The sequence below is a fragment of the Hippopotamus amphibius genome, chromosome 11 (genome assembly GCF_030028045.1).
Source record: "Hippopotamus amphibius kiboko isolate mHipAmp2 chromosome 11, mHipAmp2.hap2, whole genome shotgun sequence".
Lineage (NCBI taxonomy): Eukaryota > Metazoa > Chordata > Mammalia > Artiodactyla > Hippopotamidae > Hippopotamus > Hippopotamus amphibius.
The window spans coordinates 82,831,910-82,851,570 of record NC_080196.1 but is presented as its reverse complement, the minus strand read 5'-3'; the positions used below and the strand labels follow the sequence as shown (position 1 = coordinate 82,851,570).

General features: G+C 45.0%; 1 protein-coding gene across 2 annotated transcripts in view; it reads right to left on the bottom strand.

Annotated features, from left to right (window-relative positions):
- Positions 1-19,661, bottom strand: part of PTPRM (protein tyrosine phosphatase receptor type M) — a 720,054-nt gene that overhangs the window by 79,953 nt on the left and 620,440 nt on the right. For both annotated transcript variants that reach the window (XM_057698229.1, XM_057698230.1), the window contains exons 18-19: positions 17,406-17,493; positions 2,303-2,379 (exon numbers count right to left, since the gene is read on the bottom strand). In XM_057698229.1, coding sequence (XP_057554212.1) covers positions 2,303-2,379; positions 17,406-17,493 — 165 coding nt within the window. The remainder of the gene's footprint in view (positions 1-2,302; positions 2,380-17,405; positions 17,494-19,661) is intronic.

The following is a 19,661-nucleotide window of genomic DNA, read 5'->3' as shown; positions in this document are numbered from 1 at the left end:
TCTGTCTACACCCTCCCCAGGTGATCTCCTCCAGGTTCACGCCCTCAGCACCCCATGACTGGGAGCCCTGCATCCTCACCTCCTGCTGGGCCTTTGCCCTGAAACCCTGGGGGGACATCAGTGCTGACGCACACCTCCACTCGGGTGCCTTAATGCACATTTAAAGCCGAACACATCTAAACTCAGCTCCTCGTTCCTCACCCTGAATCTGTTCCGCCAGATCATGGGGGCCCCCCTCCTGAAGGCATGTCCTCCCCTCCCCACCCTCCACGGCCAGTCTGTCATTGGCTCTCCCTTCAGCCCAGACCCAGGACCCTCCCTCCTCCCTCCCCACAGTGGCCCCGCTTGGGCCACCTCGCGGACGGGCCTCCTTGCTGTTCCGGTGACCTATAGCTCATCCTCCTCGCGGCTTCCAGATCCCGTCGCTCCTCTGTGCCGGTCCCTCTACGACTGCCCAGCGCACAGGAAGAGCCAAGCTCCTCACCACCGTGTACGTCACCTGCCCAGACCTCCCTCACCCCACCTCCTGGTCGCCACCCCCTTCACACCCTCCAGCGACACCCTCCATATCCGCTGGGTGTGCTCCTGGGCCAGGCCTTTCCCGGGCTGCTCCTCGGCCTGGAGGCTCCGCACCCCCACGGCGCAGACCCCCACCTTCTCCATGGAGCTGACTGTTCCTCCTACCATCCACCTCTGTTCCGCCCACCACCTGACATACCAGACAGACTTAGCCGACTTTTCCCTTATGGTCTCTTTCTCCCGATTAGACCATCAGATCCATGACGTCAGAGCTTTTGTGTGTGTTTGTTTTGGTCTGAATTGTTCACAGTTACACCAGTAGTACCCTGAACAGTTACTGACATGTCATAGGTGCTCCATAAAATCTCACTAAGTGAAAAGGGGTCCTGAACACTGACTCTTTTCTCTGTTAAAACGAAAACTACTGAATCTGGTATTTTTATTAATTTTAGCTTAGTTCAAATGGCCTCCAGGACAAAACCTAATCTGATCACAGCTACTCCTTAGAGGGCGATTCAGCAAACACTGAGGACTTACAGCCTCCGGGGCAGGTGTCAGGGGCAGGGATACAGTGGGACTTGGACACTGTGCCTCTGCTCAAGGACCCAGAGGGGTTGTGGGGCCTGGGACTGCAGTACGAACAGGGTTCCCTTGGACTCGCCCCAGGGAAGGAGCATCATAGGGAAGACATTTCTCACTTCAGCTTCTAAGTTGTGAGGCCTTGGGGAGAAGGTCTTGGGCACCTCTGAGTACTCCTGTAAGGCACTCCCTAAATATACCCCAAATAAACTAGTAAGTGCCTTAGGAGGAAACTCTGCTTTAATAAAAAATTCTGCCTTGGATTGGATGTGTTTTTGGTCATTACCAAATGTAGGATCCGGGGGTCTTTGAAGACCGAGATACGGATTATTCTCCAAATAATCCTCCATCAGGCTATAATTTCCAAGTGCCAAACCTTCCCAGTGAGCACTACACATAACATTCTTGTAGTTATTTTTAGGTAACTCTTAGAGATCGTGATGCAGTATTTTTAGTAGCATCTGAGGAAATACTCAACCAAGACAAGAAAGGAATCCGCGTACCTGAATGAAACCTGTGCAGAGAAGTACTGATGGATTAAGAAACAGTGTGAAGTCCAAGCATAGAGGATGCCTTGGGAACTAAGATCTGTTTAATGTAAACGTGGGCCTTGGAGGTAACAGCAACTTTCCCTTGATTTTCAGTCTACTTTTGATTCCATTCATTCTTTCAAGTGAAAACATGCTGTCTCCCAAAGAATTTATTCTAATGTAAGACATTAAGTTAACATGATGCAGAGTGAACAAAGGAGCAGGCTTCAATAATTAAGCAGCCTACATATTTAATGGCACGTCTTGCATGCATCAGAAGTCCTGGTTAACAGCTGCAGACGACTTTGAAGGCAACTTAAAAGTGCCGTGATGACAAGAGATGGCAAATCATCGAATTAGGAATTAGAGAGTTTTGTCCTATTAATATGTAAACAGATTTTTTAAAGTGTCAAATAATCCAAGTCGTTGACAAAAAAATGGAAATACCATTGTCCTAGTCCACTTAAGCGTGGGACGGCAAAGACGGCAGAGAATGTTACAGGGAGCTCACCAGCCCGAGGCTGACATGTCTTCACCATCAAGTTCTGCGTGTACGGGACAGGACGTGTTTGCTCCCAGGGCTGGACCAGCCTGTGTCCACCCACCTTAGAGCAGACACACTGGGTGCTGTGTGTCAGAACAGACGGGTCTACTGACAGTTTCAAGATACATACGTCGATGTAATTTCCGTTGATGTAGTCTGAGTTGTTTTCTCCTTCTATGGTCTGCAGCCTCACCCGGGAATGATCATCTGTAAGAGGAAAAGGACAAGAAAACAGCAATTAACAAGAGCTCTCTGTCGGGCTGCTCAGAGCCCAGCATGTGAGCACATTACAGGGCGGTCATCCACATCCACGCTCCTTTAAAGATCAACAAAGAATTAAATACTGCACACCTACACTTTTGCTGTTAAGACAGGGAAGGGTTTTTATAAGCCTTTGCATTTTACAGGAAATCTCATTACCTTATTCTTTGATCATTTACAGACGTGAAGCGTTGGCAGAGGTTTGAAACTTTTACCCAGAGTCCTGTAAATCACAGAGGAATGATTTTTTTGGATTGGAAGTTTAGCAACTTCACTAAATCACACGTGAACGCTGAGATTGTGAAGGTTGCCTGTGATATCCACCTTGACAAATGATGGTTATAAACCATGGCCCAGCCTCCTGGGAGATGCGGACTCAGTTCTAACCTCAGTCATCGGCCCAGAGTTCCCTCCCCCTGCACTGAGGGCATCAGCCGGTGCAGCAAGGTTGTCCCCATCAGCCACGTGACCACAGGCCACTCAGTTACCCCACCAAGCCTCAGCCACTCACCTGGAGGAGGGATGACAGCACCTGCCTCAAATCGGGCTGTTTTAATGATTAAATGAAAACACAAATTGCCGACAGACAGCAAGTACTGTATAGGGGTTGTGATGGTAGTTCTAATTAGCTGCACTAAATATTTTTTCTGAATGGAAAGTTTTCTCCATGAATGCTACTGAGACATCTCAATAATTTCCTTGAAAATCTGTATTTTAAAAAGGAAAGTGGTAAAAGCCCTATTAGGGCATAGATCTTCCTGTTTTGCTCACTGCCCTACCCCGACCCCTGTATTAGTTCTGTAACATAGTAGAATTTCCCCTAAATATTTTTTAAATGAGTAAAAAGTGAACTTTTTAAAAAATATGTCCTTTAAAAATGATTTTCCTAAATGAATGCTCTTCTGAGCAAAGGAACCCTTCCTTCCAATGAAAGCTTGCATCAAACCCAATATTTGGGAGATAAAGGCTGGCTGCTCTGAGTGGGAAGGACTGTGGTCTCTGAGAGGTGGTCTGAGGGGAGTACTTTGCAAACCTCTCTTCCCCTGACGCGGGGCAGTGGGAGGTCCTGCCTCAAAACTGCTGACATTTCATTTGGGTTAGTGGGTGCAAAATGACACCCCCAGATTGAGGCAAGAGTTAGGGGGCCTGCAAATGACAGACCGTTTGACCCACAATCACTGGACGAACTGTTGATTTGAACCCATTCCTTGGCTTGACGAGCTAGTGGGTGACAGCCAACATGTCAGCTGGTCCCTCAAGTTCAGCCCTCCGCAGAGGAATGTTCTGTTTCCAACAGTGAGGGTAGGGGGAAATCTGTGTCGAGTTTCTAACCTTCCCTCATAGATGGGACTTCTCACTCCAGTTCCTGACGGACGGTTGCATCATTTCCCATCTGTGTCTTACAACTAGCTTGGGCTCAGTACGTTTACCTGGAGAGCAGGGATGAGGTGCGTCAGACACGGGTGAAGCCGGTGGGAGCCGTGTCTCCCTTCCCTGCTCAGAGAGAACATGTGGGCACTGGTCCTGTGTTTGGGCTGGCTGGAACCCCTCACTTGTGATTTTGGGCAAGTTGCTCTGTTTCTTTGGGCCTTCCTTTCCTGATCTATAAAATGGGGATTCACAGTGCTTCCCCATGGGTTACAGTGAGCATGAAAATAACACACAGGAAGAGACTGCAGAGGGCCTGGTGTACAGCAAGTGATGGACAATGCCAGCTGCTGTTATCACCGAGTGCTGGGTGACAGACCCCCATGCTTTGCTTCTCACCATCTTTACAGTTGCTGCCCAGACCCTGGACCCATGGGCAGGCAGAAAATTTCCCCATGGCGACCTGCTCCAAGAAATAGTTTCCTAGAATCCATTTTGCTTAAAACCAGAGGCTCTCATCCAGAGATGGCCCGTGTCGTGGGGGAGGCGGGTTCTTGAGGGTACTGGGATGTGTGGGTTGTCTCAGCTTTCGTACATGTTGGGGGACCAGTGCACACACGGCTACTGCAGAGGCAGCACTAAGAGATTCCACGGGTAAAGCCATTTGAGCTTCCTGAATGAAAGACGCTACAATAGAACCGAACCGTGACCCTTTTGCATACATCGGGCTTCCAGTCAGCTCTTCTAAAGGAGGTCAGGTTCCTACCCTCTGCTCCCTGACTTTCCCTGGGCCGTGCTTTCAAAGGCAGGCACTGCATTCGAGCCTCCAAGCTTCAGGCGCAGGGTTGTCTCAGGATTTGTCGCGCTTCTTATCAGAATCCCTCCTCTCTCACGCCTTATTTCCCTGAGAACCTCAGGATGGATGCTGCCGGTCCCCATGATTTACCACCACTGGGTCTCTCAAGTGGTTCTGGAATGTTCTCCTTAGGGACTTCAATCTCAGACAAGGCTGCACTCTCATCTCCCATAAACAAAGTCCTTGAAATAGAGAATTTCCCTACTATCTCCTACTATTCAATCAGTTAACCCCCACAGAGTTTTTGTTTTTTGTTTTAACTTCACTGTTATTTCTCCATTTTTTTTTTAAGGTCAACACACGTCAAAGATTTTTATTTACTTAATGAAGGAAACAGGAAGATGTTACAACTGGTTCAAGGAGAATTTACAGAACAGATCTATATTCAGATCTAGTTATGTAGTTAGATAAATAGATATAGATAGCACGGTCTATACAGGTATATAGATACAGATAGACAGTAGATAATCTAAATCAGGATATACCATGGAATGAATTTACAAAGAAACAGAAAACTGGCTTTTACTGGAAATACTGACCCCCTAAGGACATAACTCATTTTCATATTATTTCTCCAGACTGAATTGCTCCACTCCCCTCATGACATAGAAGCCTGGGAGACACATATACAGCCTATTTCCTATGCAGACTGGATGGTTTTTATTTCTCTTTATATGCATGCTCTTTCTGTGTTTTAAAGTTGATTCTACAAGACTTTGTCCTCTTGCGGTCAGAGACCACGTAGTGCCCACTCTAAATATTCCTGCAAGCATCCTTCACGAGGGCCACAGTGCCCACCTGCAGGGCTCCCCTCACAGCCCAGCAGCAATTCTGCCCAACACATGGCTATGGGCATCAAGGATGATCTCTTCCCCAGGCTAATGAATACGGTGGAAGAAGGGCAAGCTGTGTTCAGGTGAGGCTCATTGGGGTGTCTCTGGGTGCTGGCCACGGTCCTCTCGTGGACTTGATTAGTGGTTTTATGAGCGTTTGCTTTACAACAACGTATTATCCTTCATATGGATGTTATACCCTTTTCTGTACCTATATTTCACACTTTAAAAATAAAAGAGTCCACCCCCAGGACATTATGTTCAGTGAAATGAGCCAGATACATAAGGGCAAATACTGTATGATCCACTCATATGAAGCATCCAGAGGGGTCAATCCATAGAGACAGAAAGTAGGATGGTGGCTGTTAAGGGCTGGGATGGTGGGGAAGAGTGGGCGCTTGTTTCATGGGCGCTGGAGAAACTTAACGTCACTGAACCGTACACTTAAAAATGGTTAAGATAGTAAGTTTTAAGTTGTATGTATGTTATCAAACTTTAAAAACTAAGTGACTTCCCTGGTGGCGCAGTGGTTAAGAATTTGCCTGCCAACGCAGGGGACACGGGTTCGAGCCCTGGTCGGGGAAGATCCCACGTGCCGTGGAGCAACTAAGCCCGTGCGCCACAAGTACTGAAGCCCACGCGCCTAGAGCCTGTGCTCCACAACGAGAAGCCACTGCAGTGAGAAGCCTGTGCATCACAACGAAGAGTAGCCCCTGCTCGCTGCAACTAGAGAAAGCCTGCGCAAGCAACGAAGACCCAGTGCAGCCAAAAAATAATAAAGCTTTCTTTAAAAAACACCCCCCCGCCCAAAAAAAAACCCCATGAGTCCAATTTCTCCATCCTTCCTTGTAGGGCACCTCCTTGTGCTCCACTTGAGCCCTGGATTCCTAGGAAACAGCACTTTCAAGGTGGGAAGGGCACCTCGTGGACTTACTGCCTCAGAGCCTGTGGGGTCTCCTCTGCTGGTCCCCGACCGGGAGGGGCTCGTTCCCTTCCATGATGACAGAAAGGCACTGACTCTATGGCTTGTTACTTGAGGACAGCGGCCATACTTTATAACATGTGCTAAGTAGATATGTTTGAGAATTACTGAAGTGAGGTGTGCGAGGTGTTCTTTCTTTCAGTGACAATGTTTAAGCGTGAGTGCTGATGAGTTGGTGTAAGCTGAAGCAGGCAAGTATTTCAGCAATGGGAGTGGGCTCCCCCTCAGGGAGGAAGGAGAGCACGGCGGCAGGAGTCGAGCCCACGGAGAGGGGGCTGGTCCGCGCACGGCTGTCCTTCTTGGATGGAACGTTAGCACTTATCAAGTTACTCCTCTGCCGGCTGATGGGAAAACCATCCATCCTAAACAGCAGTGAAGTAAATAGGAAAGTATCCTCCTCCTCCTCCCCGCTGAGTCAGGGAGAGTAAAAGCAAAAGAAATAAGAGAATCTGCCCTTCCAGCCACAAGAGTCTACTCCAAACTGCTGCTTGGATACCTGAGAATGATTCGGGGACAGAAATTGGATTCTCAGGCGTCCTCTTTCACATCAAGGCCTCATCTCAGGTGACTATAAAAACAATAAATATAGACTGTTGGGGGCAAATAAAGCAGTACATGGAGGCTCACTGATTGCTGTATTTTCCTGAAATCTGATTCACCTTGAATCCAATCAATTAAGGAGACTAATATGTACCAATCATTCTTTTAGGAAAACTCAGTTCCTTCTCTTGGGGCTAAATAGCATCAAATGACTATGGGGAGATGCTCAGAGGATGTTTCTGGCCTGAAGCACATATGGGGTCACTCAGGCAAAATATCTATAGAAATGCCAGCTGCCCACTGGCTGAGCCCCGTCCTCCCAGTTGGCGTTGGAGGCTGATCAGCTGGACGTCGGCCAGGGTCCAGCAACTGGGTCAAAAGGAGGAAGAAGCTTGGAGAACTTGACTGGTCAGGTATGAAGGCTGTGAAATCCAGTGGGATTTGTGGTTAACAATAGGTAGTTCCTGACCATGAAAGCCAAGCGGTCAAGACTGTAAGGACTTGGTGTTCCTGGGAGACATAGCCGATAAGGCTGACAAGACCTGACTCTGGAGTTAGAAACTGTCATCCCTGTTTCTCTTCTAAGATGGGTGTATTTCTTGGTTATTCCAAAGCCATTTCATGTTCACATTGTGTTGTATATGAAAATAACAGGCTTTGGTGTCCCACAGACCCTGATTTGTATGCTGGCTCTACTCGTTCCACAAACTGTGAGCTTAGACAAAACCTGAATCTGCTGAGCTTTGTCTGTAGAAGGGGGTGATGATGGTACCTTCACAGGAATGTTGGGGGGACAAAGAGAGATAATACACATCAAGTGCCTGGACCACAGGACAGTTCTCTCTAAAGAAGATGTGGGGTATATATACACACAATGGAATACAACTCAGCCATAAAAAAGAATGAAATAATGCCATTTGCAGCAACATGGATGGACCTAGAGATTATCATACTAAATGAAGTAAGTCAGACAGAGAAAGACAAATGCCATATGATATTACTTATATGTGGAATCTAAAAAGATGATACCAATGAACTTATTTACGAAACAGAAATAGACTCGCAGACATAGAAAACACACTTATGGTTCCCATAGAGGATAGTGGGGGCAGGGGAGGGATAAATTAGGAATTTGAGATTAACAGATACACACTACTATATAAAAAATAAACAAAGACCTACTGTATAGCACAGGGGACAACATTCAATATCTTCTAATAAGCTGTAATGGAAAAGAATCTGAAAAATAATGCATATATGTATAACAACCACTTTGCTGTATATCTGAAACACTGAAAATCAACTATCCTTCAATAAAAAAAGGAAATTACTCTCTTCTACGAATAAAAGCAACACCCTTGCTGGAGTTTGGCAATTCACAGCGCAACGAGCCCAGTAGGCTTGTTTGGGGACCAGCAGAGCAGGGTAGAACTGAAAATTCCACGCGCCCACTTTTTGGGGAAGATGAGTTTAAGTAGTTTAAAGAGGAAACAGGAAAAGGTCTGGAAACAGGCTGAATACGTCTCAACAACTCCTCTGTCTGAACCCCCTGGCATCTACTTGACAGCCAGGGGATTCAGAGTTTTCCAACCCTGTTTCTGTACAGTGTTGCAGAGAGGTAAGATCACAGGCTTTGGAGTAAAAATCTCTGAGTTTGATCCTAAATTCTGTCACTTTCCAGTTGTGTGACCTAGGACAAGTTATTTAACCTTTGTGCCTCAGTTTCTTCCATGTAAAATGGAAATAAAATAGTGCCTACCTTGTAGTGTTCTTGTGAGGTGGCACTCATATTGTTACTGCCATGACTTCATGACCTGATAATTTTTTCACCTGAATGGTTTCATCTTTGCCTCCAGACTGCTCCCTCTCCAGCAAATCCACACTGAGAGCTACTTTTCTAAAACACAATTTAGTCTCTCCCCACCCAGTTTAAACCATTTAATGATTTTAGCAGGGGACTGATCAACAGTGACCTTTATAAAACAGTGGAATCTGAAACAATCATGACAAGGTTACTCTACTTTAAATTTCTTTACTTGGAAAGATCTCTGTGACATATTGTAAGTGAAGGAGAGCGGGTTACAAAGCAGCCTGTCTCCTAAGAGTCTGTTTATATGAAATAATGGAACGCACTTGGATCTGTGTGTGGGAAGGTACAGTGGGCAGCTGAAGGGCTGGGGCTTCTGCTGGGGGGCAAAATCTGGAGGGATATTTATTTTTCTATTTACGATTTTATGCGCCACTGTCTACATAGTTTATGCTGTCTTAGGAATCAGAAAGAAAACAGTACATCTATTTTTATTTATAAAATAAAGCCAACAACTTCAAGGCATAGAAAAAAAACAGATTTGAAGGAAACAGAAATAAAATGTTAGCAGGGTCTGAATTTGCTTGGTGAGGTCCTGGACAATTTCCCCCCTCTTTTCTTTACCGCACACATTTTCTTTAATGTGTATGAATTGTTTTTGTAATTGGAAAAAGACATCTATTTAGCCACGGATGAATGGAATAGGATCAAACCCCAACTAATGTTTATACAATAATCACAACTCAATGTTACCCCATCCGGACAGGTAATAAACTCTGCCATTTTGAGAAACTCAATCTGTGTCAAAGATCTGTAGTTATTCCTCTAATTTCTTTCAAAAAGCCCTTCATATGTGAAATAGGTCAAAAAAATCATATTTTTGGTTAAGAAACAGGCACATAAAGACCTGGTCGTCACAAACCATTGCTTCCTACCGCAGACTGATAATCTGCTGGCACTTGTCCTCATGTATGTCTGCATGTGTGTATTTATGTATGTGTGCACGTGTTTATGCTGTGTATGTACACATGTATGTGAGAACACATGTATGCGCATGCATGTATGTATGCGTCTGTATATGTATTCATGTGTGTGTATTTATAGTGTGTGTACATATATATTTGTGTGTATTTATAGTGTGTATATACGTGTATGTGTGTATATGTATTTATAGTGTGCATATATATGTATGTGTGTGAACATATGTGCTTATGTGTATTTATAGTGTGTATATATGTATTTATGTGTGGGTAAACATATCTGTCTCTGTGTATGTATGTGTTTATGTATGTGTGTATTTATGGTGTGTATATATATATGTATTTATGTGTGTGTATGTATATATATATACACACACTCTCAGTCCCTAAACATGTTATTTATGCCCTTTTTATCAAGTAACATTATACTTAAAATACCTCTACACAGCTTCAAATATTTTAATATTTTCATATTAAACACGATGGATCTGGGTCACAGCCTTGCAATCGGAACCTGTAAGTGATTAGACGTTACCGCAGCAGCAGAAATGGAGTCTGTCACTGATAATCTTTCATCTCTAACCAGTTCTCCCTTTCTACTAAATACTGATGACATATTTAAGGCAAACTGGAATCTCAATGATCTAAGCAACATTTGCCCTCTGACAGGAGACTCAAAATTAATTTTAATTATAATTGATTGCTGCAAATAGCAGTCTTGCTCTTTCTGTGGTTACAACTTGCCGAGGGCTGGTGCTGTACTGCTTTCAAGGTCCAAGAGGCAGAGGGACCAAGGCAACTGACAGGAAGTGCTGGGCGTCCTGCACCCCCCTCCCCCCTGCTCCAGCCTGGGGTCCTTGCCACTGCCCCCTGGGGTGGGGCTGGGGGGGTGGGCCTAGGTCCGGCCATGCAGGTTCCAAGCAAGAAGCAAGAAGGAACTCTGAGCTGGGTGCTGGCTGGCTCTGTGCTAAGCTTCACTCCTGCTGCTGGTTTTGCGTTGCTAACTTCTTAGTCTTGCCTTGTTTCTGACTCTTTTACCTAGACCCAATGTCAGAGAAGCCTAGTCTTTATTTTCAGGTTCCTGGCAGATCCCGACTCTTATTTTATTTTGCCTGATTTTTCTAGAATTTAGCCTTCTTTCCTGCACATGTTGTGGGATGTGTTTCCGTCTTATTCTCGTCCACCACAGCCTTGATGCCGGAAGCTCCCTCTCCCAGTGCATCTTGTCCCCTGAACTCACTCCGTCCCCCTCTCTCCTCCCTTTGCCTACCTTTATACCTAACCTGGATCGCGACAGTGGTATGTCCCTCAGAAGTGACATACTCTCCTCTCCTTGTGGCCCTTGACTTTTATTTCATTTATTTGTTTCATCATCTAAATCTCTCCTCCCCTCAAAGATGTCCACTTCCCGCGTGTAGGGACTGTGTCCGTTTGGTTCACTGCCGTCCCCCAGGGTCTTCACGATTCCAGCCTCTCCCCTGGATGGTGCCTCCTTTGCTCCAGTGCGTGAGCTCCTTACTGTCCCTGAAGCCGAACTGACACGGGCTGGCTGTCCCGCCCTCTGGGCCTCTGCCTGGACTGGGCTCCCATCCTCATCTGCATCAGGTGACTCGCATCTACCCATCCATCCATCTGTACACCTACCTATCCATCCATCCATCTATACATCCACCCATCCATACACGCACCCATCCATTCATCCATTTTATCTATCTATCTATCTATCTATCTATCTATCTATCTATCTATCTATCCATGCAGTAGAATTATAGTTGATTTACAATATTATATTAATTTCAGCCATACAAAATAGTGATAGTGATTCAATATTTTTATAGATTATATTCCATTTAATGTTATTATGAAATACTGGCTATATTCCCTGTGCTGTACGTGACATCCTTGTAGCTTATTTACTTTATAATAAATAGTTTGTACCTCTCAATTCCCTACCCCATCCTGCCTCTCCCCCTTTCCCTCTCCCCACTGGTAACCACTAGTTGTTGTCTGTATCTTTCTGTTTCTGTTTTGTTATATTCATCCGTTTGTTTTATTTTTCAGATTCCACATATAAGTGGTAACAAACAGCATTTTCCTTTCTCTGTCTGATTCATTTCACTTAGCATAACACCCTCTAGGTCCATCCATGTGGTTGCAAATGGCAGAGTTTCATTCTTTTTTTCTGACTTGCATCTTATTCTCTCAGTTGTTAATTGTTAATTACAATTAAGAACTGCTGAGAGTATCAGGAGGGCTATACATGTGTGTGTGTGTGTGTGTGTGTGTGTTAACAGTGGACGGGGTATTCGTTTATATTTGGAAAGGGCTAGCTCAGCAAATTTATCATGTAAATAAGGGAAAAGTTCAACTTACTTAAGAACAACAGCCAATAAACAGTTTTTAAGCACCATTAAAACCATTTTATATGCAAACACTGTTGTAAAACAACGAACGTGGTCATTAAAGCACTTCTTATGCTCTCTGAAAAGCACTAACAAGAATCTCTAGGACACGTTCATTGAATCCCTCAATCCCTCATCCCAGTTAGTGGTGCTCTTCCCATAGCCCAGACTCCCTGAAGCAGGCTTCCCAGTCAGGGAAACTGATTTTTCTACAATTACAGAGTTTCTTAGCGGGGAAGAGAGATGTCATACTCTTCTCCATGCCTTTAAAGAAACAACCAGTATGAGTGTATACATGAGGGTGATTTAGAGAAGTATTTTTATTATTTTTATTCCTCAAATCCTTCTACAGCTCCAACAATATCAAAGATTCATTTTCACTGCCGTAACTAAAGACATACAGGCAGTCTCAAATGAAGTGGCTCCGAAGGGTGATTCTCAGAGGGGTGCTCGGCACGGCGGTGGCTTCATCAGACCCTGCTGGGGAGCTCACGCTGGCCCGGGCTCCCCTAGTGAAGCAGCACTCAGGCTGTGAGTTCCAACACCAGACGTGGCATGGGCTGACATCAGCGCAGTGCTGGTACGTCAGCCAGCAGGAGTGGTAGCTTCTGCAAGCCATATGTGGTACCAAACTCCTGCTACGTAGCTGGGGTGGATTAACAGCAGCATCTGAGGATTTGCACACCCTATTTTAAGAGCAGGAATGATTATTCGGTAGGTGGTCTAAGTGGTTGATGTCTCAGAAGATGTCAGCATAGACCCTTATAGACAATTCTAGAGGGATTTTAGAAAGCAATAGAAAACTAGAGGAAAAGGTAACCATTCGCAACAACATGGATGAACCTGTAGGACATGATGCTGAGTGAAATAAACCAGACAGAGAAAGGAAAACACTGCATGATCTCATTCATATGTGGAATCTAAAAAAAGTTCAGCTTATAGAAGTATAGAGAAGAAAGGTGGTTACCAGGAGCTTGGGGGAGGGAAGGGGTAAAATGTGGGGGGTGTTGGTCAAAGGCTACAAAGGGGCAGTTACATAGGATAACTAAGTCTAGAGAGTGAATGTATAGCATGATGACCATGGTTAATTATACTGTATTGAATCCAGACATTTGCTAAGAGAGTAGATTTCAGGTGCTCTCACCACGCATAAGAAAATGACAGCTACGTGAGGGGAAGATACTTTCATTAGCTTGACTATAGCAGTCATTTCACTATTTATATATATATCAATCATCATGTTGTACACCTCAAATATAGACAATTTTTACTTTAAAAATACATTAAAAAAAGAAAAGAGAATATGTGTGCAGGGGAAGCCTTCAGAATGCCATGGAAGCTGCGAGGTAAGATCAGGAGACTGGATGGAGCTGCCTGGCAGAGGAGTCTCTTTCTGTCACTGTCCGTAGAAAGTCACAAAAACAATGTAATCTGAAGAAGAAACACTGAAAGAGCCCGACGGGTGGGGTGGAGGCAGGTGAGAGCTGGAAAATCCCAACCCCCTCGGGAATTTACCAGGAATAAAGGTGACAGCCAGGTAAACACCCCAGAAACGGAGTCCAAGGTCACAGCCTGTGATGAGCAGGTCGCTGTGCAGAGTCCTGCTGACAATTAGGGAGCCAGGCAGTGCCTGCAATCACCCGCCAGTTCATCGCTTCCAACCTGAGACTTCCAAATGCTGATTTTTTTCCCCAGTTTTAAATGACCTACTGAGTCCACTAAACTGAAGAAGGGTAAAGGGTAACAGAGGAGTAAGAGGAAAGAAAGATGTGATTTTTTAAAAAGTAGCAACAATCAGTGATGTCTTTATGTGGCGTTTCAGTTCATTTCCACAACAGATGGCTTTTCAGAAAGCTGGGACATTGAGAAGGTTCATGACTTTCTCAAGGTCACTTGGCTAGTACATGGTGAAACAGACTCCAAACTGTATCTTCTAGTTCCAAATCCTAAATTCCTCTCTTTCGTCCCCAAGGGCTTTCTTCGTCAGTCTGCCCTTCAGTCATTCCCACTGTCCTATTAGTTCACATGCACCGTAGTCTGGTCCAGTCCAGACTATACACTCATGGGGGTGGGAGGTAGAGTTAAACGTTGTTCACCTCCAACAACACTCTGCTGGATGCAGAGACCACAGCCAGTGCCTGCCTGGGGTGGTGAAATAACATGTCCTAAGTGCAGGGTCTTGAGAGTTGAAGATGATCTTGGTGGTGATGCCCATTCTGAGCTGGTGACAGTGATGACAGGCTAACAGTTAGTACATAGACTCTGACCCCAATGTCTTTCTTAGATAGCAGACCCGAAGCCATCAAAGAAGAATTTCTGCCGAAGGCCCTTAACAGCGGCAGCTCCAGAGTTTCTGTACAGGGGGCCCAGGGGGTCAGCCTGGAGGCTGGGGGACTTAGCTTGAAGCTGCCTTTGACCGGGAGTGTACACTTGGTACTTAGTTTGTATATTTATTTGGAGGTGGCCCTGGGGAGATGAAGGATGGGGATGAGGGGGAAAGTCTCCTGAAGCTGCCTCCTGTCACAGACGCTGGCCTGTGCAGGTGGAGATGCCGATGGCAAAACTTTATATGTGTGAAGCCAGTGGGGACTGAACATCCAACACCCCCGGGTGGTGGTGAAGGGCTGCCCCTGCCCCCACCTTATTAACTGTGTAACCCTTTCACCTTCTTCATGCCCCAGTGTCCTCTCCTGTAAAACAGATAAACAGTATCACCCGTGTCACAGAGTCAATACTGGGAGTGAGGGAGTTACCAGGTGTAAAGGGCTGACCGGGGGGTCCAGTATACAGTAAGTGCTCAGCAAATGCCAGCTTTTATCACTTTTTTTCTTTAATCATTGAAAAATATTTCTCAAGAGTCTACCTGGTGCAGTCATTAAACTACACATCAGGAAGGAGCAAAGTCACACTGAACGACGGCGGTTTGGACCTCTGAGCACGGCCCAAGTCACGGCCTGGATGCTGCCCTCCAGACGCTCAGCGTGAGGCCCACACCTGGGACACGGCGGCTGCAAGACAAGGGCTCATCGACATCCCTTCCACCTGGCGTGGGTGGCACGGCTGTGAAGTCCCCATTTTACCTCCGTGAATCTCTTTGGAGTTTGTGGCAGAGCTGAAGGAAGCCTGGGAAGGCTCCTATAAGCCACTGTGATAAACCTGGGTTCTTCTCACGGTGTAAAACTTCAGCAGGCTCGCAGAGAACACGAAGAAACGTGAGAGGATCATGTTGGCCAATGGACGCTTCCCATGACCCCTCTCTGGCTGGAAATATTCCCTTCCTTCTCTAAGCCCCCATAGCACACAGCACTGTACACACAGCTCCAACCCAGGGCTGCGTCCTTGTGCAAAGTGACCAGAGTCACAGCCTCTCATCTGCCTGGGCTGCTTTGTCCTGGGGGCGGAAACATTGTCCCCATCACCTTGGGGTCCTCAGGGGGTCCAGTGTTGACTGAATTCACTGAGGGGCAATGAAGCCTTCGATCTCAGGGGAACACTGTCTCTCTAAAAATGAAGCTCTAAGTAAACGAACAAACAAGACACTCGAAGCCAGCGCTTGTCACCTGCAAAGCCAGTGGTCTTGCTTTGTGAGTGGCCAAAGGGAAAACAGTTGGGAAGGTTCATATCATATGTAAACCCGACACCCTTCTTTAAAAAAAAAAAAAAAACACACTGTAGGTCCACACTGTCCAATATGGAGCCCCTCATCTCATGGATGAACTAAACTAAAAATAATTAAAATAAATACAATTGAAAGCTCAGAAAGATCACGAAGCAGAGAAGCCAGTTAAGCTGTTACCAGATTTCTGAACAACAGAAACCATAAAATAATAAATGTATGCTGTTTAAGTTGCTAAATGCTGGTAATCTGTGACACAGCTATACATAACTGATACATGCACTTTATGTGCTTGTCAATATCATTATCCAGAAAACATATGTCATTATATGGGGACAATGAATTCTTTAAAAATTGAGGCAAACTATTTTAAAGACAAGTCCCAAGAAGCTGATTTATTTTCATCCAGCTCTGTCACCTGCTCTCATATCAAGTAAAAAAAGCCATGAGAATTTTCACTGTAATAAAAAAGGTACTCCTAAAAAAAAAAAAAGAAAAAAAAAGAAGAAAAAAAAAAGAAAACTCAGTTCCTTGGTCACACCAGCCACATTTCAAGTGCTGTGTGGCGAGGTCTAATGCACTGGACAGCACAGACACAGAACATTTCCACAACCACAGAAAATCCTGGGTGGCACTGCTACAGAAGCTCAACTGTCCTATGCTAACTCCGGCAGATAAAATCCAACTGTACTTTTGCAACCAAGAAAGATCACATACGGCTCCCCTGGACTACCCAAACCTCTCCAGTTTGTTCTCTTACAAGTAGTAAAGCAGGATGAGCTAGGCGCTATTTCACAGTGCTGTTGTTTTCTTAATTTATGCATCTCTAGAAATAACATTAATTCCATGAGTACCTCGTCAGTACCTTGGTGCAGCCACGTGCGGCTTTGCGCAGTTTAGTGCAGGGGATGGATGGCTTCAGCCCCGGAAGAAGGAGGCTCATCAATCCATCCGGCATCCCGGCGTCGTTATGGAACATTAATGAGGTTGGGCTCAATTTAAAAGCCGTTCGAGGCATTATGGATTGATTGGTACCATTCCGTTTCACAGGAACTGGGAATTTCTGAGCTATCATCCTAGCTCTTTTGCTAATGAGTGTTGTGATACGGGGACTATCATTTAACTTCTGAGTTTCAGTTTCCTGTCCTCAAAATGGGGCTATTACTGACCTCCCTACCCAAGTGTCCCGAGGATTAATGAGCTCATGTCTGCTGAGAACCTGAGCTCCTGGCAGCCAGCCATGCTCTGCATCGTTATTTCTCTTCCTTCTCATGGAGCAGCTGGGATACATTAGATCTGTTATGTTTACTCCTTCCAAAATGCATTTTCTGTCTCAGCATTTGAACATTACCTAGGGTACCCAAACCTTATATCTAAAAGTAAAACTAGCCCCACAGCAAGACATGTGGACGTAGCGGGGTTATTTAGGTGGTTTTTCCTTTCCTTAATACGAGCATCACACCAGCTTTTCCGGTGGGATGAAAGCAGTAAGTGCACTGCAAATTCTCGCCACATGAGGCTGGTGGTCAATCTTAGCAGATGTGAAAAGAAAGTTACATCACAGCGCAATGATGCTGTCAACACTTACATGCAATAATGTTCCCATATCTGTTCTTCATTCTGTTTTCATCTTTCTTAGCAGAGTCCCATGGTGCAGACTGCCCTTCAAAGAAGCTCTGGAAGAAAGAGAAAAGTGACATGATGAATTACAATTCGGTGCAGTAAACAAACACAGGGATCTTACTGATTGGGGGGTGTCCTTAAAAAATGTACAAGGGTCAAGGAAGGAAAAGAATCTTCACAATAATGAGATAATGTATTATTAAACTATTTTATACCTGAAATATTTCACTTAGGTTTTTTTGTTTTCCTTTAGTTAAAATGCTACAAACATGGATGGGGGCTGAAGAGTATGCCCACAATTTATCTGTACAATCTATTAAAAATGGTTGGGTGTTCATCCCCACCCTACCTGAATATTTAATACAGAAAATTTAACATCTCTCTCAGTTTCTTAGTTATATTACATCCTTTCCATATTCTCCTGTGAGACATAAAGATGGCATTTTTCTTCCCATTTGCAAACTGAAAGAAGGTTATTTTTGATTAAAACTCTGAAAGTAGGTAAGCTAAGACTTCACGACTTCAAGCCTAAAATCCTCCAAGAACTTCTGCTAGAGTTTTCATTTTTAATGGAGCTTAGATGTCCATTTATTTAAGGATTTGACATTATTATGCCCGGGGTCTTTAATCACCATGGTATTGGTCAGATATACATTTTTATGTTCAAGTTATATTGAAAATGTCCTTTGCTATCAGTTGACAAGTGAAAAAAAATCTTGGATTTTAATTTCCACTTTAATTCACACCTGTTTCACCGTCACGTAGTCAATGCTATATGGAGGTACTGGGAAGAAGAATGGTAGCAAGAAGCATTTTGTAACACCTACTTGCTGTCTCTGCTGTACCTACTCATATTTCCCAGCACCAACTGTGGGGGAAAGAAGAGAAGAGCAGGGAGATGACACAAAGGCAGAGCAGGGGTGTGAAAGCATCTTTCTGAAATGCTCTGGGGCCACAGAACGTGGTGCCAGGAACTTGCACCCTCAAACATGCCCCAGGATGGCGTTCCAAGCTCCCTCTTTAGCATGGAAGCTCCTTTTCACTCCCCTACTCTCCATCCCCCCTAAAGCATTTGGCCCTCTTGGCCATTTCCACCAATGGCCACTATTGAGCGATCAGTCTGTGGATCAGTCTGTGGTTCAACAGGACCAATTCATTATTCCTTTTCACGTGTCCAGTTGTGCCTTACCAGCTGAGCTACTCCTTAGTACGGCCACAGTAGGGGGACACACCTGCTCACAGATCCCATGGGGAGCCCTGCCACCTGCACGGGGCTCAGACTCAACCCCACAGTGGCCAGCACTCCGCACATCCTACCGTCTCTGCCCCAGGCTGTGGACACCCCCAGGCAGGGTCTGCGTGGTCCTCATTTTTATTGAAGTGGAGCCCACGCCTTGTGGTAGGAGTCCGATAATTAGTCATTGAATGAATGAGTGACTGCTGTGTTTGGGGACAGTCTGCTGGGCTTTGATCCCCAAATAAAGCTTGACTTCTGCCTCGTGGGTGTGTGCAGAGTTGGAGTACTCACAACCTGCACAGGCACCGTCTGCAAAGTGCACATCCTTTTTGTGACCTGCTGTGTGTTAAAGCTGCTGTTACCCTACAGCTTGGACCTCATCAGAGACTGGCTGGAAAAGAGCCCTGTCCTGACTCTGTTCCCCTCACACTACTAATTCCACACAACAGGACAGCAGGACACACCATTTCATCACATCCAAGAGGGAAATGATAACACTGCAAGCGTAAGAGTTAGAGTTTTAAATTGCCCGTTTTATTTATTAATTTTTTAAAATTGAAGTATAGTTGATTTACTATGTATTAATTGCTGCTGTAGAGCAAAGTGACTCAGTTATACATACATACATTCTTTTTTTATATTCTTTTCCATTATGGTTTATCTCAGGATACTGAATAGAGTTCCCTGTGCTGTACAGTAGGACTTTGGTGTTTTTCCATCCTGTATATACTAGTTTGCATCTGCTAATTCCAGACTCCCAGTCCATCCCTCCCCACTCCCAGTCCGTTTAGCATGATGACCCCTAATTGTACCCATGCTGATGCAAATGGCATTATTTTGTTCTTTTTTAATGGCTAAATAGTGTTCCATTGTATATATGTACCACACCTTCTTTATCCATTCATCTGTCCATGGGCATTTAGGTTGTTTCCATGTCCTGGCTATTGTGAATAGTGCTGCTATGAACATAGGGGTGCATGTATC